General features: G+C 49.5%; 8 protein-coding genes across 8 annotated transcripts; 5 read left to right on the top strand and 3 right to left on the bottom strand.

The window, feature by feature from the left end:
- The first annotated feature begins 66 nt into the window (after positions 1–66).
- F5891DRAFT_1001838 (uncharacterized protein) lies at positions 67–6,102 on the top strand. The gene is made up of 8 exons (XM_041360202.1): positions 67–434; positions 491–680; positions 730–1,211; positions 1,252–1,319; positions 1,368–1,518; positions 1,595–3,926; positions 3,980–5,420; positions 5,472–6,102. Exons 1-8 carry the CDS (start codon positions 201–203, stop codon positions 5,857–5,859), a joined length of 5,286 nt encoding a protein of 1,761 aa, XP_041233027.1. The 5' UTR covers positions 67–200; the 3' UTR covers positions 5,860–6,102.
- On the top strand, positions 6,103–8,250 carry F5891DRAFT_1137227 (uncharacterized protein). Its single transcript, XM_041364827.1, has 15 exons — positions 6,103–6,270; positions 6,326–6,332; positions 6,383–6,400; positions 6,476–6,520; positions 6,569–6,593; positions 6,653–6,665; positions 6,717–6,752; positions 6,803–6,852; positions 6,915–6,953; positions 7,003–7,085; positions 7,131–7,169; positions 7,220–7,311; positions 7,361–7,531; positions 7,580–7,892; positions 7,945–8,250. The coding sequence occupies exons 1-15, from the start codon at positions 6,205–6,207 to the stop codon at positions 7,992–7,994; spliced, it is 1,047 nt and encodes a 348-aa protein (XP_041233026.1). The 5' UTR covers positions 6,103–6,204; the 3' UTR covers positions 7,995–8,250.
- On the bottom strand, positions 7,945–11,459 carry F5891DRAFT_372607 (uncharacterized protein). Its single transcript, XM_041371596.1, has 4 exons — positions 11,325–11,459; positions 9,821–11,273; positions 9,030–9,769; positions 7,945–8,978 (listed from the first exon to the last, which is right to left on the bottom strand). Exons 1-4 carry the CDS (start codon positions 11,362–11,364, stop codon positions 8,161–8,163), a joined length of 3,051 nt encoding a protein of 1,016 aa, XP_041233025.1. The 5' UTR covers positions 11,365–11,459; the 3' UTR covers positions 7,945–8,160.
- Positions 11,460–13,010: 1,551 nt separating this feature from the next.
- Positions 13,011–16,084, top strand: F5891DRAFT_940098 (P-loop containing nucleoside triphosphate hydrolase protein; the record flags this gene model as incomplete). Its single annotated transcript, XM_041374259.1, has 3 exons — positions 13,011–13,041; positions 13,088–13,458; positions 13,514–16,084. The coding sequence occupies 3 exons, from the start codon at positions 13,011–13,013 to the stop codon at positions 16,082–16,084; spliced, it is 2,973 nt and encodes a 990-aa protein (XP_041233024.1).
- Positions 16,085–16,519: 435 nt separating this feature from the next.
- Positions 16,520–17,523, bottom strand: F5891DRAFT_1125304 (COPII-coated vesicle protein; the record flags this gene model as incomplete). Its single annotated transcript, XM_041363954.1, has 6 exons — positions 16,520–16,590; positions 16,694–16,706; positions 16,761–16,963; positions 17,029–17,066; positions 17,123–17,262; positions 17,326–17,523. 6 exons carry the CDS (start codon positions 17,521–17,523, stop codon positions 16,520–16,522), a joined length of 663 nt encoding a protein of 220 aa, XP_041233023.1.
- A 256-nt stretch (positions 17,524–17,779) lies between these two features.
- Positions 17,780–18,541, top strand: F5891DRAFT_1125303 (ran/spi1 binding protein; the record flags this gene model as incomplete). Its single annotated transcript, XM_041363953.1, has 4 exons — positions 17,780–17,812; positions 17,886–17,989; positions 18,044–18,195; positions 18,249–18,541. The coding sequence occupies 4 exons, from the start codon at positions 17,780–17,782 to the stop codon at positions 18,539–18,541; spliced, it is 582 nt and encodes a 193-aa protein (XP_041233022.1).
- A 446-nt stretch (positions 18,542–18,987) lies between these two features.
- F5891DRAFT_1181722 (P-loop containing nucleoside triphosphate hydrolase protein) lies at positions 18,988–21,306 on the bottom strand (the record flags this gene model as incomplete). The annotated part of the gene is made up of 16 exons (XM_041366056.1): positions 18,988–19,119; positions 19,168–19,174; positions 19,235–19,269; positions 19,322–19,553; positions 19,605–19,620; positions 19,674–19,797; positions 19,865–19,968; positions 20,023–20,234; positions 20,321–20,355; positions 20,409–20,446; positions 20,496–20,502; positions 20,559–20,655; positions 20,714–20,831; positions 20,883–20,977; positions 21,032–21,096; positions 21,154–21,306. The coding sequence occupies 16 exons, from the start codon at positions 21,304–21,306 to the stop codon at positions 18,988–18,990; spliced, it is 1,470 nt and encodes a 489-aa protein (XP_041233021.1).
- A 157-nt stretch (positions 21,307–21,463) lies between these two features.
- Positions 21,464–24,170, top strand: F5891DRAFT_372438 (mid region of cactin-domain-containing protein). The gene is made up of 11 exons (XM_041371594.1): positions 21,464–21,752; positions 21,802–22,354; positions 22,407–22,499; positions 22,549–22,782; positions 22,836–23,138; positions 23,188–23,483; positions 23,534–23,573; positions 23,624–23,793; positions 23,849–23,909; positions 23,962–24,026; positions 24,081–24,170. The coding sequence occupies exons 1-10, from the start codon at positions 21,547–21,549 to the stop codon at positions 23,974–23,976; spliced, it is 1,971 nt and encodes a 656-aa protein (XP_041233020.1). The 5' UTR covers positions 21,464–21,546; the 3' UTR covers positions 23,977–24,026; positions 24,081–24,170.
- The last annotated feature ends 649 nt before the right edge of the window (positions 24,171–24,819 follow it).

The following is a 24,819-nucleotide window of genomic DNA, read 5'->3' as shown; positions in this document are numbered from 1 at the left end:
TGAACCGAAGGCGGCCCGGCTTAGGTAATAGATGTACCGGTGACTAGTAGGCTTAGCGTTTAGCGCCTAGGCCTCGTTGAATTCTGCAGGCGACCGCGCGGTCATAAGACTCTGCTATCTAGCGTTGCGAACATCTGCAGGCAATGCGACATTTTCCTGGCTGATAACTTTCATATATTTGTTAGTCTTTATCTTACTGGATGTTCCCCGAGGTGCCTGGACCAATAGCCACGCCAGCGGCTGCTTCATGTGTTTCTCCAGATATGGCGTCCGGCACGCCTCCACTCGATCAACAGGCATTCGCTGGCTCTGATTCGGAGCTCTCTCAAGCTCAAGTCTCGCAAAATGAGGAGGAACAAGCGTTAGAGATTCATGAGGTCATTGAGCTTCAGGCATTCAGCGAGCGGAAAGCCTGGATAGAAGATAAAATCAAAGTGCGAATGTGTCATTCTTATCCTTGTCTTCAAGTTAATTGTTCTTTGTCCCATAGTTCTTGGAGGCACTTCCTCCTATCGAGGTTTTTGTCGGGCTGGACGCCATACGAACCTCCGCAGAAGACATCCCCGGTTTACCCACGCGCGAACAGCTTCAGGAATGGCTTGCAGAACACGACAGGATTGAGAAAGAGACAGAAATTTTTGACTCTGGGGAGCTCAAGAAACTTAGGGCACTCACTAAAGGTATAGGCCTCCTGTTCTTCTTTTAAATAAGTGCTGACGATGGTACCAGCGGCTACACAGAGGCATCTTTCACCAGAAGACACTGACGTTATCGAGCTCACTCTTACGACCATTTATGAACTCGACAAGCTCCTCCACCTCCTGCGGGACCGCTCCGAAAACCTTGATCTTCTGGGTATTAGGCTGACGTGGGAAGAGCAACGTCGCGCAGCCTGGAGTGACCGCCAGAAGATACTTGCAGACATTGAGAATTTCCTCACTACTCGTGCTAGATGGTCGCCTTCCATTTATGAATTCATGGTTAAATCTGAAGAAAAGCCCTCAAATCGTCGTGGCTCTGTTGCTTCCATGGCTTCAGATACGTCTGTTACGTCCAATACTGGATTCTCTCGCAGCGCCCGTTTCAAGCTTGCAGAAATCCTTTCACGGGATTCAGCACAGGTTGCTGGCAGGGTGTCGTCTCTTAGGCACGGAAAGGTCGCTGCGGCTGGCAAAGCTCTAGACAAGTTGATAGACAACAGTCGCAGGGCTGTTCCGGAGGAGCTACTTGACGAGCAGGACAAACTCGAAGGACAAAGGCATCAACGAGATGGAACATGTCGGCAAATTCGTCATGAATATTGTTACGCAATGGCGGAAGTGAGACTTCTGGTTTTCTAGATGGTCATTTCGCTAATTGCTAGTCAGAGCTGATGAAATCTACGTCGAAACAATGAAAGATGAGAACGCTGCCCAAAACCTTTTGGAAGAAATCGAAACTTCGAAGCTTTATCACCCGACTTTCCGCCAGAGTACCAGCTTCCTTTCCCGTGCAGAGACCTTGGTGAAAAGGCTTGCTGTGAGGGGTAATCCTATCGCAAGTGGTGGCACCTTCCCGCGACCACAACATGCTCTCTTTCCTGACCAACAATCAGCCAACTGAGGCGATCAGTCAAATCTTGTCCTCAGAACTTGCTTCCACTTCAAATCTCGTTGCCAAGGTTGATTCTCTTGCTAAGGAGTACAGAGTTGGTTATGAAGCTGTCAAGGATGTCGAGTCCTTGTCCCGGTCTGCTGATAAATTAATGGAAATATTCAACTCCGCTATTGATCGCCTTGAAAATGGAGTCACTGCCTGTGATGGTGACGGCACCCCTCCTAGTCTCATATCGGAGGATTGTTTGCATCCTACGGCTCATTCCGTATTCATTACTTTCCTACCATCAATCACTCAAGAGGTGGAGCAATCATGCACTCGAGCAGACCATCTACTGCGAGCCTTTCGGGTGGCACTTCTCAATGCAGAGCGACCCGGTATTGACCAAACATTCAAGGACAATGCCACCGCTCAGATTGAGGCTTTAGTTGCTGTTCGCGACAAAGCTGCTGCCATTTGCGCTGACGTGAACACAAGACTCGGCAGACTCCGTGTAGCTAGGAGAGTTTGGTCGATCATGGATGGTGTTCTGAATGAACTGGAGGACACACGGAGCGAGGTCGCCGACCTAATGGAGAGAGAAAGATGGAAACAGACCAATCAAAGTGCAGAACCTCTGACTCCGGAGACGCCACCTCAAGATGTTCTTCCTACACCCTCAGTGTCGTCTAGCGACATAGTGGGTCGTTTAGAGGTCGTTTACCAGACCCTCACAAATGACGTGATGCATCCTCTGGCTACCTTAAGTGGAATGCTTGAGAAGCCCCTAGACGAATTCCTCTCTCGTACCTCTGAAGGGTTATTTGGTCACTTGGACAATGTGAAGCAGATGTTCGTTCTCCTGGACGCTATTCGGTCCCAATATGCAGCTATGATCTCTTTTCAGGACAGCGTTCACGAGCTCCAGGTTCGGGTTGAGGACCTCAAGATTCATTATGATGCCACTATCCAGGAAATTCTTAATGACCAACTTTGTGGGGAAAGCTTGGGTAACGCGCAGGATCAACTAAAGGACGAGTCAAATGTGCTCCGTAGTACTGCCGACGCCTTCACGAATACCGTAGCTCAGCGGATACCGTTTCTCTCTCAGCATGTATCCGATCAAAGGAACGCACCTATTCTCGTTCGGAAAAGGTTTTCGTCGGCAGGGAACATAAAACTCATCTCATTCGATGTACCAGCCGCCATCGAACCACCCTTCACGTTACGCAGCCTTGACGACGCCGTTCGGGGAGACTCCAATTTGCTAGTTATGCGTCTCTTAGGGGATGTACAAAGCCTCGAGCAGAAGACTGGACATCTTCGGCTGGCATGCATGGCCAAAGATGCTGATTCGGAATTGGCCTTGGTGGCTGATGACCTGCGTGGTGTCACTGAAGAGCTTGGCTCGCTGAGAACACTTCTGGACTCTATCTCTCGAGCAGACGAGAAGCTTACTCCGCTGCAAGATCTATCAGAGGAGCTTGACAGACATTCATCGCAACATCGTTCTCGCTTATCGCGCCGCCTCTCCTTGATCCGTGAATCCTTGCGCCAAATGGAATCTGTGCCTTGTTCGCACGATCATCGTATCTACGAGACTCTCATCATGTCACGAAGAAGGGAGGTAGATAACCTTGAGGTCAAATTGAGTACCTGGGCCGATAATGCAGCTATGCTTCGGGGCAAGCTGTCGGTTTCGCTCACCGCGGAGGCAAAACGTATCGAGGCTGCTAAACTCAGAGAGGAACAAGAAGCGGAAGAGAGAAGGCGGCGGGTTGAACTCGAACGCAGGGAGGCAGAGGCAAAAGCCAAAGAAGAGCAAGAACGCAGAGACGCGGAGGTGAAGGCCAAAGAGGAGCAAGAATGCAGAGAGGCAGAGGCGAAAGCCAAAGAGGAGCATGAACGCAAAGAGGCGGAGGCAAAGGCTAAAGAGGAGCAAGAACGCAGAGAGGCAGAGGCCAAGGCCAAAGAGGAACAAGAACGCAGAGAGGCAGAGGCGAAAGTCAAACAAGAACAAGAACGCAAAGAGGCGGAGGCGAGAGTAAGAGAAGAGGAAGAGCGCAGAGAGGCAGAGGCGAAAGTCAAACAAGAACAAGAACGCAAAGAGGCGGAGGCGAGAGCAAGAGAAGAGGAAGAGCGCAAAAAGGCAGAAAGGCTAAGGATTGAGAAGGAGCTGCGTGATGAACAACAGGCGCGGGAAGAGCGTTTGAAGGCCGAGCAGCAGCAAGCCGAGATGGAGCGTCAGGCGCGAGAACGCGAACGTCTTGAAGCTGAGGCTCAAATAAAGGCGGGCATTCAGCTACAGGAAACCGAATACCAGAAAAGAGATGAATCGCAACTATTTGAAGGTGAGGGGACCAGTCTTTGATGTTCACTGATAAGTTCTAATTTTTTGCGTTAGATGTATTTGGGTTGCGTATTGCTCCTTCTCCGTCACCGACGAAAACCCATCAGAGGGGCGATCTGTTGGACAAGGTTGTCTCGCTGAGGAAACGACTTCGTTCTATCGGCATCAATGAGGTTGCACATCCGGCAGCTAATTCGAATTCTTCCAATCATCTACCAACTCTGGAGCAATACGGGAAGATGAATGCTCTCTTTGCGTCCATAGTTTCTGAATTATCCAAGCTTGCTGCATTACCTTCTTCGATGTCATCCCCTGCCGCAGATATGGAGTTGCGATCGGCAAATTCGGAAGTCGAAGCATCCACCGAGTTGATGCAACGGATTCGACAATTAGCCGACCTATCTGACGTCGCTCATCGTTGCGATATGGCTCTCAGTGATCTGCTTGAGCACATCGACAGCTACCCTTCTCCTCCTGCTGGACCACTTTCTAGCACGCATGTCTCGACCTCACGTTTGCCCCCAGAAGAACAACTTGCAGCTCGCCTTGCTTTCACGAAGCGCATTGTTACTCAAGTAGCGGCATACATAGAATCAGTCAAGGACGATGCTCGCGCCAGTTCTGAATATCGACGTGTTCAGCAGACATGGGTCGAGTTGGAAGAAATGGCTCACGATAGGATCTGCGGCAAGAAATCCCGTCCTGCTAGTGTCCTCAGCTCTGGTAGGAATAGCAGTGCATCTGGTATCAGCTCTGGGGCGACTGGTCACACCAGAAAGGCCAGTGGTTATTCCAATCTCTCAGTAAGAGGATCTGCCAATGGGCGTTTCCTAGCTCCAGCGCACCCAAGCCCCCGCCGAGTAGCGTCTGGCGATTTGCAAACTCGACCCCGGCCGTCCAGCAAACTTTCTATGCTATCTACCGCTAGCATGTCAAGATCAGTGTCACTAGCAGGGCCAATAGCAACGCCTTCCTCATCATCTTCTTTGCACGGTTCAACTTTTGCATCTCGTCAGCGTACTGCTAGTCTATCTGGTAATGCAACTCCCAACACACCGACGAAGCAACCTCCAGTTCCTACCCGTCCCCGGGCGCAGACACGTTCGAGGGCCTCCCCCACACCTTCGGAAGCTTCTGTCGTCGCACGGTCCACCGCAAGTCACTCAAGGTCATCTTCATCCATGTCCACGTGGGCCCGCGCACCGCGACAGTCATTTCCCACGTCAAACAAGGTCCAGACACCCCCGAAGAAAACGCAGCCACAAACGCGGAAAACCTACGTTGCTAATCCCAAGAACAAGCTGGACGTCGCGGTTGGAGACGTCGTCAACAAATTGCCAGTCAACATCAATATCGAGGTAGTCGCCGACACTTGGAAGGATCAAAGCGGGAAGTACTGGATTGGTGATCAAGAGCCAAAGCTATGCTTTTGTCGCATATTGCGCTCGCAAACTGTTATGGTGCGTGTTGGTGGTGGTTGGCAAGAATTATCAAAGTAAGCAAGCAGAGAGTCTTGACCTGGAGATTTCACTAACATATTATACAGGTTTATCAAAGATCACTTCGCAGATGTGTTTCGTATCATACCTCCAGAGTCTCCTCCCAAATTTGGCTCTCCCCGCTTTGGATCTCGGGAAGAAAAGTGGATTAGCTCCGCGACTTTGCTCGAAGCGCCTGAAATTGTGACCACTCCTCCCCCTTGCACCCCCGAACCTAGAGGACCTTTCCTTCCTTCCTTCACCATCTCGACTCCAGGAGCGCATAGTCCACATTCAGTGAAGTCTACACCATCATCGGGGTCTCCCTTGGCTCCGCTTCAGTTTCTGAGGCGAGCGGATCCTGATGCAATGCGCCCAGTAACACCATCGAAACCACATCGACCTCGAAAAAGCATTCCTAACACCCCAGCTCGGCATAATCTATGGAGACCATGATAACCTACAATTTCTTCTACTCGCACATTATAGGACTGACTCTATTGCCGATACCTATTAATTAGATATTTGCGTTTCATGTATCAAACACAATTGCTGATACCACTAAGTTGCACCACTTTTTTTGTTATGTATTCGTTTTGTTGTTTAGGCTTTGTTAACATCGCCGAGCATGATTGCCACCGGACTCGGATACTGTGAACTACAGTAGTTTCCTTTTATGAACAATTTTAAATCCAAAGCACTGGCACCCTTTCACCTTGTCCACCGTGACTCTACAGAACTCCCTGGCCTGAAGCTTGTTAATAAGGCAAAAGATATTCTACTTCTACTCGTACTGCGAGGATGGATGCAGAGCTACGATGTAACCGATTGACATGTCGCAAGACTCTCATTGACAAGGCAGTGGTGGTAAGCCCATCACTTTCCTGTTCGGATTTTGCTCTGTCCACAACGATTCTTTCAGACAACATGTAAGTAGTCAGGCGTTATTTATGGTTTATGAATAATTATTTTGCCCTAGGCTCGCATATATTCTGCGGTAAGATTTGATGAAGGCGGAACGACCGAACGCAAAGGGGTCACTGACTGGAAATGACTTTTGTGGTTCCACTAGTTGACTGTGCGAACGAATTGTTCAATGCCTCGCGGTTATGTCCTGGTAATTTTTTTGGTTTGTTTGCATACTGTATTCTGATTGACGTCCTAGCTTGTGAAACATCACTGACCGAGCCGTAAGTCACTTGTCGATGCTGTAATTCGAGGCGAATTCATCAGCTGTAATGTCACGAAGAGACGATGTGGTTGTAAGCCACTTGACACACTACGTCCTGCTTCAGATTTCTGAATGTTTTCAGGTGTGCTCATTACATCCAACTAATGACTACAAAACGGTGAATATATGCGCGAAATTCTTCATCAAACCCAAGCTTAGTGTCGGTAGTCTGTTCTTTCGGGCCTCAGCCCGTCCTTAATCATGGAAATTTGCAACCGGTGAGCGTCTTGTTTCTCACAAGCCCTCTCAGTTCCTCGATCGTCTAACGTATTTGGTGGAGGGCTCTATCATTCTGGCAGTATCAGGTACACCAAGAGAAGTACGTGCTATACTACTCGTGGAGTAGGGGTATTGTATCAGTATATTAGTTCATTCCAGCAAGCGGTCATCCGCAACCTCAATGATAAGCAAGCACAATTGCAGAAGCAGCTAGACAATGTCATTAGAGAAGGTGATGCTCCTCCTGCGTTAGACTATCTTCACTCACAGCTTCCAGCTAATGGGGAAATCAATCTTCTGAGCAACAAGGTCGCAGGTATAGTGAACCGCCCCACTCACAGAATAGCAAGGCTTCAATTGTCTCAGAGTTGGAACGCGACATGGAACTGGAACGGCGAAAGGTTCATGAACTACAAGATTCTTCCAGAGAACGCGAGAAGGAGTATCAAAAACTCAAGGTCGCTTCGACGACTGCCTGGAGGTTTGATATACTGACAGTTGTGCTAGGCTCAATACGACAAAGCCAAGCGGAAGTCGTTACTTGCTCCGAGCGCAGCCCCGCATGGGCAGGGTGTCGGCGGTGGGAATATGTTTGATCGACCTCCTCAAGATGACTATAATAAAGGTACAGCTGGTGTGGATATTGGTCCAGTGATCAGTAGAATGGACGCGAATGGGGTACAGGATCCCTACTTGCGAAACTGAATTTATCTAATAAAATCTCAGATACAAAGAACTCCGTTGGTTAATCGCACCATGGCTGGCCCTTTCGGACCTCATCAAAGTGCCGCTTGGCCACAGCCTGCTCGCCCTCAGCAGCGCACCAACGTGCAGCGACGACCTTTTGCTGTCAGCAACAACGATCATTCATATAGAACAAACAGCATCTCGGAACGTTCTGATAGTGCCAACGAAGTTGAAAACATGCTCCTCCCACACTTCAATCGTTCAAAAGTTCCTCCGCCATCCGGTGGTTCGGGTGGGTCCGGTTGGGGCGGGCCAAGTCCAAGCGCTAGACCTAGTCTTACCCAGCAGCATCGTGAGCTAACCACTGTCAGATTTATAACTGTCTTAACACGCCGATCTCGCAGAGTTCAGTAGCAATCAGGCCGTCAAACATGGATTCAGACCTGCAAGGTAAATTTCAACACAGTAACAGTCTATTCCGATTGCGGCAGTAGTGTAGTCCCAGAAACAAATAATACATGTATCATATAGACGAGTCGGAGCACGAAGGTATAAAATGTGCGAGCGAAAGCAAACAAAGCATAAATGAGCACTGTCAGATCATACATAACGAGGATGGACTAGTCATGACGTAGGGTTCCATTTTTCTCGTCTTCGAGATATTGCCCAATAGCAAGGATATCCTGGCCTGCCCTACGGAGGTACCCTCCAAGGACAGTTTTATCGGCTTTCGGGAGCAGAGCAGCAAGCTTATCCACCTGACGTGTGAATTCGTCCGAGTCAGTTGGTGATCCACGGTCGGAATATGTATTGTGGCCAGTGAGTTGCGACGGTCGGTGTATAACTACTGTGCTTGATCGGTGGTGACCCAAGCCATTTGGCACGGACTGAGGGGATAGGACTATGGTTTGGGACCTTTGCATCCGATTAGGGGGTGCGCGTGGACCCCCTGGCACAGATGGGGAGTTCGGAATAGTCATCGGTCGCGGATTCGGCTCCTGTCGCGGTGGACTTCTAGACAGCGCCCTCCCGATTACTGGAGCTATCAATGATACGCCTTTATCCTTCTTCAGACTTGTTTTCCGTCCCAAAGACGCAAGGAAGCTTGCCGGAGACTTGTTCGATGAAGTAGGGGAAGTCAGTGAGCGACCAGAGGATGAAGATGAGCTAGCAATGATAGTGGATGCCCTATTTGGCCCATTGCGTGGCGCTGAAGCAAGTGCTGGGTATGGAAGCGAAGGAGGTGCATTGGGGGGACTGGAGTCACCGGAGGGAGGTGCCGACAGATCTGTAGCCAGGTATGCGTCTGGGCGTCTAGGAAAAGTAACCTCGGAGCCAGTCGAGGACTCCGAGATATTACGAGTTTGGGTGCGGGGAGAATGTGTCGATGGAACACGAGCATTCGTGTTCGCAGGAGTGCGCTTTAGGGGATTTGCAGCTAATCATGCTGTAAGCGCATATATGTATGGAGGGCCAATGCAATTCCCACCTTTATATCTTGTCTCTACGATCCAATCACCTAGTCCAGAATCGTACAAATAGAGTTCATTAATCTTTTGCGCATATCCTACCGACCGATCGAGTGTGTTTTTCTTCACAACCACATCTGCGAAATGCATACATGGCGGCCACGCTGACTTGACCTTCTGAACTGGAGGTAGTGCTTTTGGCACTGAATGACCCACGAACGATGGCGACGGCGTCCTCGAAGACCTTTTGATTTCCGTAGAAGGCTGGGTGAGCGATACCGGCGAGGGCGTGCGCGGAAGAGACGAAAACCGCTTGATACTGAGCGCACTTCTAACTCGTAAGTCTGAAGGTTGAGGCTCGTTCTTCGCCGGCAGGGGCGGAAGCACTTCAGGTTTACTATCACTTTCAACGCTATCATTGTCATCTAGTGGTGACGTGGGTGTTAAGGAGATGCGCCGAATGTCGAGACCAGATCGGTTGCCCCGATTCTCGTTATGCCGTAAGGGCTCAAGAACGGTCGGGGGAGGAACATCAGATGAACGGATTATACCCATGTCATCAATTGCGTGTCCGATGGTAGCAACAAGGTCATCTATAGACTCATGGCGGGGGAGAGGAACAATCGTTCGGCCTGGGGACACAGTAAGGTTTGATTTTGTGTCTGAGGTGCAAATGCGTGAGGGAGGGAAGGCGCCTTCGCGAATATGAGCTGGCGTCTGGGGAAGTTCGAATTCATTCTCCTTGTCTGAGGTATTGGGCCTGTGGGAGGGTCATTTGATACGGGCAGGAACACAAAAGAAAATGGCGCACTGAGACTTTGACTCCTCTGATCGGGATTCGGAGGTCACTGGTTGTAAGGGACCCAGCCCCAAAGGGCTAGTACTTGAAGTCGGAACAAGCTCCTTCACTGTTTCCAAAGGTGGGGAATTGGCACTAGTAGTCATTCCACGTTCTGCCTTGGGCTCCGCGAGAAGTATTCGCGTTTTGAGTGCAGCTGCGACAGAGGGTGGCAGAGCCAATGCTTGCTTCACAGCATCCATATCATTTTTCTTCTTCAATGGCTGATGTCGGGGTGGTCTAGGTGGAGGCGGCGCACTAGGATCAATACTGAAGACAGACATGGGGGGAGGAGGTAGCGGTCCTGCTCTTGCATGCAGACCAGGCTGATAGTGCAAGTAGGGAGTAGCAGGTGTGGTTGTAGATGTATTGGATAGGCTCTTAATGTGCTTCCCAATCATAGGTGTAGGCGATTTGGGCAAGATATTGACGATGACAGGACCGGCCACACGATCGCCAATGCTCTTGCTCTCTCCTATGCGTGGCGTCACCTCAGGAGCGGGCATAGGGCTTGCTGGGGTAGACACAGTTTCTTTCAGCTCCTTAATTGGGCTTACACTAGGGAAGAGCGCGTCTTTCCTCTGTCTACTCTTGGGGGGCGCAGTGGAGCTCCCTGAATCAGACGTCTCAGGTGTCCCAGGAGAAGGTGAACGGGATTGGGGCGTTTGGAATAGGGGTGATTTGAGTGCTTCTGTGACAGAGGATGAGTAGCCCTGGTCTGATGATTTGCTTGAAAGAGAGATTGTGCCTACGACAGCCACCTCGCGCGATGACTTCCGAGAGTGCCTCGTAACTTGTCCAGATACTTTGACCGTCTCTGATGATGAGCGTCCGTGAGAGGGTGCAGTGTTCGAAGAGGGTTGTGATTGGATGGCAGGTGAAGTGAGTGGATGGGCAAAGCTGAAAATTTGTGGCGACGCGTCCGGTGGTGCAACAAATGCGAGACCACCTAGCTGTGTCTCACGACCTCGTTGGGGATATAAGTCGCTTGAAGAAGTGTTCGCGTAGGAATCACTCTTCGGGTACTCGCCAACATGTGTGCTCATCTCAACGATAGCAATGCGTCGCCTGTCTGCGCTACCTTCGGACGGTATGCTTGGGCGGCGCGCTAGCCCTCCTTTCAAACCAAGTGGGGAAACAGGCCGTGTCTGAGGAGGTTTATACGCGCTTGGAGCAGTCGCACGCGCCTTTGAGGACTCAGAAGAGTAAGCGGAGGAAGAAGATTGGGTAGCAATAGAGGTCGACGAGATCGAACGAGAATGAAAAGCAACTGGAGAAACAAAGGTGGATGAAGGACCTGAACTGGGAGCTAGACTGCTGGCATCCGACATTGCTCCATTAACCGCAGCAGACTTGTAATACGATAAAATCGCCTCGGTATCTCCGTTGGGAGGTGATTGTAACGTTGATCGCACTAGTGTTTTAGCTTGGTCTAGTTCAGTTACTACAAGCAGGTTGCCAGGGATTACGAACTGACCTGAAGCAGGCAAATCGGTTCCAGTGAACGCAACCATCATTATGATAACAACTGTGACGGTATCAAAGAGTGTTAAGTTTATCACCCCGTTCCTTTTTACAAGGATCCTTGATCTTGGTCACACGACGAGAGCCTAAATTTATGGTAAGGGGGGTGTTGTTGTCTGGAGAGCATTTGGTCACTGGCTAGTGTCTTTTATTGATCTTTTTGGGGCAGAGCTTGTGCACGGCAGAAGCGCTCACGGATGACGTTGGTTTCTTCTACTGCGCTCATGACTCGCTCCATCGATATTCGGACCATTCATCTACAGCTTTAGTCGCGTGTCGACACGCGTACGAAGACGGTGAAATCACCCATGGCAGTTGCTTCATTAAATTGGAGATCATCCATGACCACAGTGGACCGCTGCGCAGAATTTCAGGAATTTAGATCGAACACTGCTCTTCACCGGTAGCCCTGTCACAGCTTGCACTGCCGGTCAAAATACTGCACTTTCTTGGCATCCTCTCGACCCACGCTTGTACTATCCAATTATCATGGCCTGAATGGGTGCAATCCTTATCAACAACCATAGCCAGGCGTCTCTTGTACCATCTATTCAAAAGCCACGTTGGGAAGGAGCTTAGCAAGGCCGTAGTGACTACATCACCCATCCATGGAGCTGGTTCCGCTAGTTCCTCCCCTTGAGGTTTGTTCATGCAATCACACGCACCGCACGCGTGCGTGATGTCATTAATGCAAACCAGTACCCTCATGTCTAGAGAAGTTGAACGTACAAAGTTGGTTCGTTGAACGACTTCGTGAGTGCTGTAGAAAAATTGGTATAACATTGCTGAGCAGGGAGATCCACCAGTAGATTGCCCTTCGCAGTGCGATAAGTCCGAGTCGCTACAGCTTTTGGGGACGCCGTTCATATGCAATGAATAGATCCCTGACGACATAGAAGCGATGTGCTTCTTAGCACTATGCGATATCCAGCCTTGTCACAGAATTTAACGCAAGCCCCTATTGACCATCCAGTGCGCTATAACATCACGGCCTACAAATGAAATACCACAGCCGTGTTGGAAGCCTCGGTTACACACGGGAGTCGATGACCACCATGTTATTCGGGGGTGCTGGAAATCATATGAAGGCTGTAGACGTGAAACTTGCTATGCGGGCCCTTCTGGCAAGTTCTCCCTGATCCATCCTTGGTCATTGGTCGCAATCAAACGGAGTTCCGTGTTTATGAATATACATGGAACGCAACCGAGGTAATACAGAACATGTGCAATGTGTACTTGGTATGCACCGCATGGTTCTCGCAAATTACAGCCGGCAATGTGAAGTGGTGACACGGATTTGCACATGATCAATCTCATTGAAAAAAGTCCGCTCAAAGTCATGACGAACATAGCTGAAGAGGACATCGACAGTAATACTTCCACACACCATTAAATCCGTATGTAATAAACACAAGTCTGTTTCACAGTCTCTTGGAGAGTCAAAGTCACGAGGCGAACGATCACGTGAGCATACTGTTGGACGCGTCGGTTGATTTTTGAACGAGGCATCCGGCAAACTCCTGCATCTATACTTCATAATTGCTCGCTGCGTCGAGCTAACATCTTTCATCGCGACCCCACATAGTGACAAACATCCATTTCGTTTCTATACAGTCTGACAATCCTTGATTGACAAGTCATGGTTGCCGCTGGCTCCATCACTGTTGCGGGTAAGCTTCTTTGATAACATGCTTTTCATAATCTAATATCACCCAGTCCGTGTCAGACCTCCCACAACGTGGGAAGCTGTGCGTCTCCCAGAGCTCTCTTATGATACTACAATTCGCGGTGACGGCACCCTTGCAACACCAGGAAGACCTATAACTCAGTCAGCACCTCTTCGAGACATCGTGCAAATAGTCGATGACCGCATTCTTACATTTGACCCAGAGGAGAGAGATAAGACCCGTGCATTTGTTGAGCGCGGGTTTGTGCCCCCAGGAACAAAGAGATACAAGGACAAGAGATTCATGTTTGATCGAGTATTTGACAGTGGGGCAAGACAGGGTGACGTCTATGAAGCCACAGCGAAACCACTATTAAATGGCCTTTTGGACGGCTACAATGCTACTGTATTTGCTTATGGGGTATGTGAATTTCACTAAAGGCTGTTGCGTAGTTTTTGACGATGCTCCCCCATAGGCAACAGGGTGCGGTAAAACACATACCATCAGCGGGACTGAAGGAGACCCTGGTATTATCTACCTCACAATGGCGGACCTCTTCCAACGCATCGAGGATCGAAAAGATGACTGGAACATAGAAGTCGTTGCTACTTTTCTCGAAATCTACAATGAAGAGATTCGAGATCTACTCTCCGAGCCTGGCATGCCCACACCGCGTGGCGGTCTGCAAATTCGCGAAGACAAATCTGTCAAGGTCGTGGGCCTCGTCGAGCTCCATCCCACGAGCGCGGAGGAAGTCAAACAGATTGTTCTACAGGGCAACTCGCGGAGGACACAATCCCCAACCCATGCGAACGAGACATCGTCCCGATCGCACGCCGTCCTCCAAGTGCATGTCACCCAAGCTCCTCGTACGGCTTCTCTGACTGAGCAGCGCACCATGGCGACGCTCTCTATTATTGACCTTGCCGGTAGTGAGCGTGCTGCAGCAACAAGCAATATGGGACAGCGCATGGTTGAAGGTGCTAACATCAACAAGTCACTTCTCGCGCTCGGCAACTGCATTAACGCGCTCTGTGAGAGCGGCGGCGCCATCCGCCATGTGCCCTATCGCAACAGCAAACTTACTCGATTGCTGAAATTCTCACTGGGTGGGAACTGTAAGACCGTCATGGTCGTCTGTGTTGCTCCTACGTCGCAGCACTTCGATGATACGCACAACACCCTCCTTTATGCAGAACGTGCTACGAAAATCAAGACAAAGGTTGTCACCCGTAATGTCGTCAACGTTGACAGACACGTAGGCCAATACGTGGAGGCTATCAATAGACTCAACCTCGAAGTTGCCGAGCTTAAAGCCAAGCTTTCTGGCAAGCTCGGCACTGAGAGTGACATTCTCAAGCGCAAGAGAGCAGAGGCTGCTGCTGAAGTTGACCGCTCTAAACGAGATATGCAAGATAAGATGGAACAGACTCAGGCGAGCATAGTTGAGGGCGCGTCGTGTGCTGGAAAGATATCGGTAGCAGAGATGAAACTTTCCATCATCCGCTCTCGGCTTGCGCAGATTGATACACTGGCCTCATCATCTCCCCCGCTTTCTTCAGACCTCGAAGCGGAGCGTGCCCTCCTCAAGTCTCTGGCTCGCCTTGAGGAATCCATAATAACTCCTGATTCCCCCCTCGTAACTCGTCTTACACGTTCTCAAAACTCCCGTAACATGTTTGAGGCAACCTTGCGAGCAGTCTCCGAGCGACGGTCCGATAAAATAGAGGAGTTGCATGTCGACTGCATCAAGACAGATGCACGCTGCCGCAAGGCAGAGATCGAGCGCGTACGAGCCGAAAGAGAACGTGATGCAGTCCGGGACTCGGTGCGCACCCAATCAGAAATGATGATCAGTCTCCTGGGTATGATCGGCCGGTGCACGGTTGTGCTAGGAGAGACGGCTCGTTCTCTAGAAGTACAACATGGCTTCGAAGGAATGGCATCTGTACTTCGCGGTGTGGTGCAGAAAAATGACGACGCATTTGCAGCACTGGTAGGACAAACTACGGCGGCATATGTGGCTCATGGGACGGGCACTCTTGATACATTCCGCGTACCATCAGGTTCGGCACTGCCGCAGGCTGTCAAAGCTTCCAGAAAGTCCATGTCTTACAATGCTATCGCTTCACCTCCACGACGGGCGTACAAGTCACCGCGACGCTCCCTGCGTTCCAGTATCGGTCAACCCTACCGTCGCGTCTCTGACAAGGAGAAGGAGAAGAAGGTTGTTCAATGGAAAGATGAAGCCGGACAAGGTGCACTAGATGATAGGGGAAGCGCCCCATCCCCCCCAGTTATTCTCGTTACGTCCAGCGATAGCAGCGAAAGTGTTAATGGACGCTGTCATTCTGTTGCTGGGTCCGAGAGCGAATGGGAAGACGAGCGGACGGAAGACAGTCTCAATCTGAGCAACGTCATGCTTCCCGCATCATCTTCATCACTCAATTCCATGACCCTTCACTCGAGCACAAGCAAGCGCCCACGAGCAAGCCGTCTGGACCCGAGCTTTCTCAAAGTGAAAGGCGCATCTTCCCTTGGCTGTCTTCAGGAGGCGGACGAAGACTCACCAATGCGGCGTGCACTGCCACTCTCAAACCGCACTATGAATAGCCAAGATATAGAATCTCTACACATTCCGAAATACAAGGACCGTGATGCTAGCCCAACGCGACGCCTTCCCACATCAACTTCCCGTACAACAACGCAGTCCAAAAGCTCCCGACGGCGTTCGAACATTGGACCTATGCGCAGCGAGAAGGCAAGGAGACGATCTAGTATGATCCTCCAGCCATCTGAAGATGCTCCGTTGCATGAGTCCACGAGTGGACCCAGACGCGTAGAAACGATCGGGCGTTCACCTGCGAAGAGGCCAAAGAGACTTTCACTTCTTGCCAATGCATCAAGGTCCTTGCGGGTGAAGGGACTCAATGTGATGGCAACCCTCCCGGTACCCACCAGCGATACGAGTGCTAACATCAGCGCGGACCTGAGTATTCTACCTGACTCGAGCATGAGAGCATCTTCAAAGCCTACATGGAGATGAGTAACCTGCATTTTTTCTGTTCATTAGATGGAGAGGCGACGCCTCCCCTGTACTTCTATATGTGCATTACACAGTATCACTCCTTATGCTATCATGACGAATATGATCAATCACCAATTCCTACTGTACTCGCTATACCCCGTGTTGTCTCATTCCTCGTATTTTGTCAGAGGGTCTAAATCGCACTTGCACATATCCTCCCTGCATGCTACCAGCCATTATATTACTTTACATTGATTTATGTATACCTGCTATTCTGTTGTTTGTATAATCGAAGTTGTCCTGTCAGGCAAGTCATCGAGATATTTTTGAGTACTTGAGAAATGTGTGCGATGACAGATTACGAGCATGACAATGGGTCAGCCATGCCATTATTTTGTTAGGCGCCCATTATATGTTCTGCAACCATAGGAAGCGTGTTGGAAAACATCCATATCACTGGAAGCTTGTATCTTTCTGACAACTACGAAGACCACTGGGCACTGAAAAGCTAGGGATGTACCATCCTTCATTTGGAGCATGAGTGTTATGATTGTGAGACACATCCTGAGGTGGTAGAAGCGAGCGTATGATATTTCCCCAGTCCATGCACTATATAACGCGCTTTACCTTCAAAGAAGCTCTATAGCCATAATTCAGTTTACAGAAGCCCACAAACGAGGGGGTTACAACAAACCTTAAGGTAATACACCTGCCACGCGACTACCGCGACCAATACAAGTGCTTGGAGTACAGACCACCACTTTACACGGTCGCAGGTGCTTTCTGCTGTGTCCCGATGTCTACGCTCGCGAACAACGATATATTCTTGTTCGTCCTTGACAGATGTGAGACCTATGGCGAGCGAGCGGATCTCGCGCTCAACGGGAGCGGTAACATCTGCTGCGAGAGAAAGAAGAAGAAAAGTCAGTGATCTGACAACGATTGAAGGTAGGCGCATTCACCTTCTTCTGACACATATATGATACCATGAACGTTGAAGCTAAGCACACCCCATGAGGATGGATACCAGGAAGTTACGGGGATAGAAAGGCGTACCTAACCATCTTGTCTGCCACCGTGCTCATTTGGTTAGAGAAACAGTACTCGTATCGGCCATCCTTTTCAGCTGTTATGGACGTCGTGCCGGTGCTTTCACGGATGTGCTTAGTGAGAACGATGTTTTCTGGGTCCGTTAGCTACATGCAGGGAGTCAGAAAGGTTGCTCTCGAGAATAACCAACATTGATATGACAGGCGTACCCAGAAGTCAATGTCGAGGTGTCCACCCTCTCCAACCTGGTATGTGACTGTCATTTGGTCATGTTCGTGTAGGTCCTCAAAAAAGCACTCTTTTCTGGAAGCTGTAACTTCAATCATGTGGGCAGAAGCAAAGGAGACTAGAGACAGTATCGAGAGGACCAGCCATGGCGTATGTCGCCACGACAGAAGCACTGTCATTTTGAAAGTTGTGCAGCTGCTAGCGAGTAGTTGGGTGACGGAAGGGTGCTTGTCGAGAAAGCTCTGTCCAAATTGGGAAACTAACAAGACCCTGGGGACCTGCTGATCATGGGAGTGCTCGAGGTCCCGATAAGAAATCGAATCAGTCTTTGCAAAGTTGAGTGTCTTTGTGATCTTGCTCGTAATCGTAATCTCAGTCTCAGTCATTTTGTCTTCTCCACACCAGATTCCCTAGAAGCACTACGAATTAATCACAATGGCAGATACTTCTGATGCACTCGCACCAAAGGTGAGTCTCTGGCACGAGACTGGTCCAGCATAATTAACTGACGAGCTGCGGTATTGTGGCGCGATGTAATCAGCCAGAGGGCGAGGAGATTGATCCTCATTTTGAGCCTGTTATCAAGCTCACGGAACAAGTGGAGGTAAAGACCTACGAGGAAGACGAGGATGTGCTCTTCAAGATGTGCGTTCTTGCACCTCTTGACCCAATGACTACCATCATTTAACGCTATTGTAGGCGAGCAAAGCTCTTCCGATTCGATAATATCTTAAACGAGTGGAAAGAACGTGGGACCGGCGATGTGAAACTTCTTCAGCACAAGGAGACGAAGAAGGTCCGTCTTGTAATGAGACGCGACAAAACCCTCAAAGTTTGCGCCAACCACCACAGTTAGTTGATTTTCTGGCCTCTCTTGGTTCTGCTTATATCGAGAGAAATACAGTCTCCTCAGAAATGCGCCTTCAGCCTAATATTGGCTCTGACAGGAGCTGGGTTTGGAAGGTTGCTGCTGACTATACCGAAGAACCACCAACCGCCGAAACTCTAGCCATCCGCTTCGCAAACTCTGATAATGCAAATGAATTCAAGCGTCAATTTGAGTTGACACAGAAGATAAACAGTAGCGCCTCTCCCGACGAGCAGTCTGCGCCCGAAGCAAAGGAACAAGAGGAAGAAGAGGAGGAGGAAGAGGAAGAGGAGAAAAAAGAGGAATCGGCAGAAGAGAAGAAGGAATAATTATGTACTGGACGAAGCGATCTCTTTGTTTCTCCTTAATGCCTCTTTCCTGTTGTGACGTCTATCCGTCAATTTGCTTTCATGAGTGCCCCCGTGACACCACCGCTCGCTGCCATTTCATTTGACCAAGTAATGTAAATCACTTACCTACCCAATTCATCCGACATGTACTCGTCGTGACATCATGACAGGAGACAGTTCCCCACCTTCATCTCAGTGGGAATGAACTTCATCTTCACTGGTCGCGTTCACGTGGTCTCGTGACCGTATCTGCGTTCATCGAAATTGAGATCTATGAGAAAGACGAAGGCTTTGAAGAGTCCCAGATGAATCCTGTGTCCCACGATACATACACGACAATACATTCCAAGAGGGACGTGCCTCTCACAACATCAACTGAGCAAGCAGATTTTCAAATCTCCTGCGCCAAATATACGCACCTACACCTAATGCCTTTCTGCTCGCTGCTCTTCATCCGCCCAGGCCGCCCAAAATGCGGGACCATCCCCACGCATCCAATAAAGAGCTGGAGACTTGCCCAGCACCGTGTCTCCCGTTATCAGGACATAACGGACATTCTTAGACATCATTAGTGTGAGTAGTAGTCGGGAGAAAAAATATCACACCGATCCACTGGTAAAACGCCAGAAAACAATTAACAAATATACAACAGTAGGAAGATTGAGAACTTACGGGACTTCGTACATCGCATCTAACAGCAATGATTCCTACAGTATGTAATGAGCATACTGATGAATTTTCCGGGTAAATAAAAACTACCATGATTCCCCTCAGCCCTCTCGCCCCTCCCCCGCGTTCGATAGCTCGTAAACAGATTTGATCAATAGATCCTGTTGTAAAGCGAATCTCCACGCCCGAGTGACCAAAGAGCGCAGTGTACTGGCTGATAAGTGACCCACGGACGTCGGTCAGAATGCGTCGTAAATCCTGGGTGCTTAGCGGGGATAATGTCGTTAAGGTTGGAAGGCGGGAGATAAATTCAGGAATAAAGCTATGCAAGCAAAATGAATTTGAAATTTTGACATAGCATGCGACTAGTTACCCGTATTTCACCAGATCTAGATGCATTTTTAGGGTTGCGGGAGTGGTATTTCAATAAAACATAACTGACCAGCAGGTTCAACCATCTCTAGTAAGTTTTCTGGTGATCTGCGGTTCGATGTAAAGAATGGCATAAAACCCTTGCTGTCTGAATCTTCCTCCTTGGGTGCGAGGTTTGCAGTAAAACCAATGGACTGAATTTATAGAAATGGTGATCAATAAGAGCTGAAGAACATATAAGATAGAGAATGAAAAACATACACCCTTGCTCACCCGCCGCTTCACGACGGTATCAAGCCCCACGAACGCACCGCTGAGGATAAAGAGCACATTGGAAGTATCAATATGGAAGGTATCAGGTCTCTCTGGCTGACATATTAGTGCTCCTCGCGCAGACCGTACGTTTCGATGAGACTTACGCTGTGCAGCAGCTGGTGAGCTCCGCCCTCGTGCCGTGGGTGCCGGGGGCTCCAGTGACGATGGCTTTCCTTGCACAGTAACAACGGAACCTTCCATCATTCGTAGGAGAGCTTGCTGCACTCCCTCACCACCGACATCTCGTGAACTCTCAGTCGTAGATGAGGATTTACGTGCAATCTTATCGACTTCGTCAATGTAGACGATACCTGTGCTGTAAGCAATATAAGAAAATAGAATAAACAACGATGAGAAGAGCTAAAACTAGCAATAAGGGTAGAGGGTGAGGGTGAGAATTACCTGGCACGATACGAGTCCCAATTGGCTGCTTGCAGCTAGGTAGTACAGAATGAGACTGTCCACACGCCTTCAGCTTATATGGGCGTACCAATCGTTGTATGCACATATCAACATCCTCTCCGACGTCTGAGGAGGCATCAGCTGATCTTCAAGCGAGGCAATCAGTTGGACTCACAGCCAGCCTGGTTCGACATAGTAAGGAGTGAAAGGCTTGTAATAGTAGTGGGAGTCATCGCACCTGTGTGAAAGATGTCGCATCACTGACAGAAAATGGAACGTCAAGGACGCGTGCAAGGGTACGCGCGAGCAAAGTCTTCCCTGATCCTGTTGGTCCTCTGGAGTAAACGATATTTCTGAGCAGGGCATACTTCCATATAAAGGTTTCCGGCTTACATTACCAGCACATTGCTCTTCTCAAATGACGAGACTGGTTGTCGAGGTTGGAGTGATAACTGCGGGAGGGCACGCTGGGGGTGAGGATGTAAGTGTGCAGACGACACGCCAGAGTGTGCTGAGTTCATTAGCATCCTCTCCGGATGATGAAAATATAAACGGAACACACCATCACCGGCATTTACTTCGGACCATGAGTCCGGACCACTCTCATCTTCAAAGGCGGCAAGATTTGCGCGAACACGGGTATAGTGGTTGAATACACTTCCTGACTGCCTCAGTTACACATACTACAGAGCAATACATATGCATGCTCACGCGACGGAAAGGACCTTCTTCGCAGTCTCCTGGCCAATTACATATTCATCGAGGTATCGTACAAGCTGTCAGTGACAAACCGTTAGTCTTTCTTTTGGTCGAAACGCGGGAATGGTTATTACCTGTCGTGGCGTCGCAAGTCCAGATCGTGGCAGAAACGAACTATCATCCTGTTCATCGTGCGAGGGAGACTCGTATCGTGCCTGCGTCTGGAGATTGCGAAAGAGGACCCGCAAGGGGTGTACTCGGCAGGTGTACGAGAGCCTCGATAGCATGGCTCCTTGTTATTAGCAGAATCAGGCTGAGCACCTGCTACTATGCAATTTACAACCCAGGGAACTAAGAGTCTACAGAGGAATTGAAAGAATAAACGTGATGGACATAAATCTCACAAGATGTCATCACACAAGAGCAGGTCCGTGTAAACAACGTCAAACACTGTTGTTCCAAGCCTTTGGAGCAACTTTCTTGAAGGAGACAGGAAGTTGGCTCGAGTTATCGTCGAACTTGCAAGCATGGTTCATCACCGCTCTCGCTCACATGGTCGTGAAAGAGACAGAGACCGCGTCAAAGACGACAAGCGCTCTTCTAAACAGGACCCACCAGACGAATACAGGAAGCGGCGGCGTAGTCGAAGTAGGGATCACGACGAGGAACACCCACGCCGACAGAGAGAGCGAAGTAACAGTAGAGCCAAAGATGAAGAGCGCAAGGACAAGAAGTGTGTACTTATTTTCCATTCACGTCGATGCCCCACTTACCTGAAGCAGACGCAAACGCGACAAGTCCGAGGAGCGCAGAGCCCGCAAAGCAGAGAAACTGCGCATAAGGGAAGAAGAAGAAGCTCGTCAGGTTGCTGAACTTAGTGTATACAGCGCAACCGATAATCCCTTCCACGACGTAAACCTCGGGCAGCAGTTCCGCTGGCATAAGAAAAATGAGAAAGACCGTAAACAAGGACTGTCCCTCGCGGAGGCACAGCATAAGGATGCGATTAGGAGGCAAGATGCTAAGGAGGAGCTTGAGAGGTTAAACAGGCGGAGAGCGGAACGGGAAGCAGAGCAACGCTTGCGGGAAGAGGAAGAGTCGCGCATGGCAAGAATGGCAGAGTCTGCTCAGATGTCGGACTGGATAGCGAAGGATGGGGAGTTCCAACTGGAGCAGGAACGAAGCCGGGCTGCCATTCGCATAAGGGAAAAGAGGGCAAAAGCTATTGACTTCTTGGCCTTGAACTTGAAGTATGCACATCCGCTGGACGAAGATCATAACGAGGACGATGCCGGGCTCGAAATTGACCTTGACGAGCCGTATAACATTTTCGACGTACGTATGTTAGACCTCGAACGTCGTGTCATGCAACTAACTGGTCCCACAGAATCTTTCGCCTGATCAAATTGACGAACTTCATGATGATATTGAGCGTTACCTCTCACTTGAGACCTCTGAGGTGGACATCGACTTTTGGACGGTATGTTAGTTGCATCCGTTATTTTTCCTTAGCTGATGATGTCCCTCAGAATATGATGGTGGTCTGCAAAGACCGTATCGACAGAATTAAAGCCAGTGAACACATGGGGGTAGAAGCATCAGTCGCTGTGGAATCAGAAATCACTGCACTTTTATCTGGTAAAAGCTACGACCATCTTGCAACGCTTCAAAAGCAAATCCAGGCAAAGCTCGCAAGCGGTGAACCTATTGATACGGACTACTGGGAAGGGCTCCTGAAGAGACTACTGGTTTGGAAGGCAAAGGTATGCTTCTTCTTTACAGAATTATGATACTGTAACTCACCCTCACATGATAGGCAAAGTTGAAGAGCCTGCATGAAGTCGTTGTTCGCAATCGACTTGAGCAGTTACGCAAGCGCCAGCGTGACGAGGCTCTACACGCACAGGAGGAGCTTCTTGCTGGTGTTGCTCGATCAGCAGCTCAAGGGCTGAAAGACGCAAATTATGTTGTACCTGTGACTACAGCAGAAGCAGACACGCAGGAGGACATGGAACCTTATGATAGGTCTATGAGTCCGCCACTGATAGACATCACAAAGTTAACGGAAGATGAACGCCAAATCGACATAGTGACAGAGCTTGACGACCTTCGTGCTTTGGTAGGCATCGCTTTTGCTGTTGGTTGAAATCCCGCTTATCGTTGGACAGCTGAAACAACGCCGTACGGTCGCTGCCTCGCGCTTCGTGCCCAAGGCTGCTCAACCTATGGTTGAGGTCGAAGTTCCAGAGATTGCAAGCGGTGCTGACCTCGCTTCCGAAGCTTTGTACAGGGCCGAGGCAGAGAGAGAACTCGACGAAGAGGAGGAACTCTTCAACCTCGAGGAGAACATTGCAAATCCTACGTCATACAACTGGGAGGACAAATACCGACCTCGGAAACCTAGATACTTCAACCGCGTGCATACTGGCTACGAATGGAATAAGTATAATCAGACTCACTACGAGTGCGTGCTCTATCTCCTGTTCCTAATCTTCTCTTGACGCCATTAATTAGCGTGGACAACCCGCCTCCGAAGGTCGTTCAGGGTTATAAAGTATGTGTTGATTACTCTACAACTGACTTCCGACTCACGTCATACTTCAGTTCAACATCTTTTACCCGGATCTGATCGACAAATCAAAAGCCCCTACGTACAAAATCGTCAGGGAAGCCGGCAATGAGGACACCGTGTTGTTACATTTCAGCGCTGGACCTCCATATGAAGACATTGGTTTCAGGATCGTCAATCGGGAGTGGGAGTTTTCACATAAACGGTGAGCAGCCTCGCGTCCTGGCTTTGTTGCGCCAATCCTGAACGTGCTGGCACAGGGGCTTCCGAAGTAGTTTTGATAGAGGATGTCTATCACTTTGGTTCAATTTCCGTCGTAATGTAGGTCCTTCCATAATCAGTGCCTGTATACTGTGCTTATTCACTGCCACAGTTCTATCGGAAGTAGGCAATTTCGAGCATGTAGTGGCATATGTATCGTTCCCGCAGTTTCTCAACGTAATGTTATTTTTTTATGTTTCTCTGCCGACTCTGAATTCGCCACTCAACTAGTCCTCGATGGACAAGTTTCCAAAAAGATGTTCGAAACAAATAGCCCTTTGTGAACTCGGGTCACACCTATAACAACAATCAAATGTTTTCGCGTAAGTTGTAAACGTGTTTCTTGACAACAGTCCATTTTTGGAAATGATCAAGTTGTGTAACACGAAATATTGAAGGCTCCACAACTTCAAGTGGTGTTCGCCACTTCAACTGCTTTGTCCCCGACAAGGCCGTCGTCGTCACTGCGCTTTGAGCGGATGGAAATCCCGGACCTGTGATTTTATTGTCCCAGCTTTACATCCACATCGTTGTGGCGGCGGTGAGCATCGCTTGCTTTGGCTTTGTCCATAGTGCTGTCGAGAGCGCCACAACCGTGATCGGAGGTCGATGCCGCTTGAATAACTTGTGGACATTCACGCTGCTCCCGTGTTTGCCCTATTGGGGAGAGGAGTGCGATACAAAAGGCGCCCCGCATTTACTTGGGATTGTACCGTTCGTTTGTATTCCCTGAATCAGCATCCCTGTTCACGCTTGTATTGATCATAATGCCTGCTATCAGAGGTACTCCTGCTTCAAGGCAGTCTTTGAAACGTCCACCTCTCTGTAACCCGTACTTTAAAAAGCCAGTATGGGCTTGTTTCCCTGACGCAGGTACCCCTCCGCCACCGATCTTTGACAGCGGAAATATGAAGACCAGCAGAGGCACGATCGAGGCCCCGCAGGCGCTTAGCACCACATGCACGGAAGA

This window comes from Suillus fuscotomentosus (assembly GCF_016647785.1).
Source record: "Suillus fuscotomentosus strain FC203 chromosome Unknown F5891scaffold_3, whole genome shotgun sequence".
NCBI lineage: Eukaryota > Fungi > Basidiomycota > Agaricomycetes > Boletales > Suillaceae > Suillus > Suillus fuscotomentosus.
Note: the sequence above shows the minus strand (reverse complement) of the source record. Positions and strands in the feature narration are given on the sequence as shown.

Excerpts from the sequence above, each read along its gene's own strand:
- F5891DRAFT_1137227 (XM_041364827.1), top strand. The coding sequence starts at position 6,205 with ATGGATGCAGAGCTACGATGTAACCGATTGACATGTCGCAAGACTCTC. Across the intron at positions 6,521-6,568 it reads TGCCTCGCGGTTATGTCCTG|CTTGTGAAACATCACTGACC; the intron begins GTAATTTTTTTG and ends TTGACGTCCTAG. Across the intron at positions 7,312-7,360 it reads AGGAGTATCAAAAACTCAAG|GCTCAATACGACAAAGCCAA; the intron begins GTCGCTTCGACG and ends CAGTTGTGCTAG.
- F5891DRAFT_1001838 (XM_041360202.1), top strand. The coding sequence starts at position 201 with ATGTTCCCCGAGGTGCCTGGACCAATAGCCACGCCAGCGGCTGCTTCA. Across the intron at positions 435-490 it reads GGATAGAAGATAAAATCAAA|TTCTTGGAGGCACTTCCTCC; the intron begins GTGCGAATGTGT and ends TTTGTCCCATAG. Across the intron at positions 5,421-5,471 it reads GGTTGGCAAGAATTATCAAA|GTTTATCAAAGATCACTTCG; the intron begins GTAAGCAAGCAG and ends CATATTATACAG.
- F5891DRAFT_372438 (XM_041371594.1), top strand. The coding sequence starts at position 21,547 with ATGGTTCATCACCGCTCTCGCTCACATGGTCGTGAAAGAGACAGAGAC. Across the intron at positions 22,355-22,406 it reads AGCCGTATAACATTTTCGAC|AATCTTTCGCCTGATCAAAT; the intron begins GTACGTATGTTA and ends CTGGTCCCACAG. Across the intron at positions 22,783-22,835 it reads TACTGGTTTGGAAGGCAAAG|GCAAAGTTGAAGAGCCTGCA; the intron begins GTATGCTTCTTC and ends CTCACATGATAG.
- F5891DRAFT_372607 (XM_041371596.1), bottom strand. The coding sequence starts at position 11,364 with ATGATGGTTGCGTTCACTGGAACCGATTTGCCTGCTTCAG. Across the intron at positions 11,274-11,324 it reads AACCGATTTGCCTGCTTCAG|CTAAAACACTAGTGCGATCA; the intron begins GTCAGTTCGTAA and ends AACTAGACCAAG. Across the intron at positions 9,770-9,820 it reads TCAGAGGAGTCAAAGTCTCA|GCCCAATACCTCAGACAAGG; the intron begins GTGCGCCATTTT and ends ACCCTCCCACAG.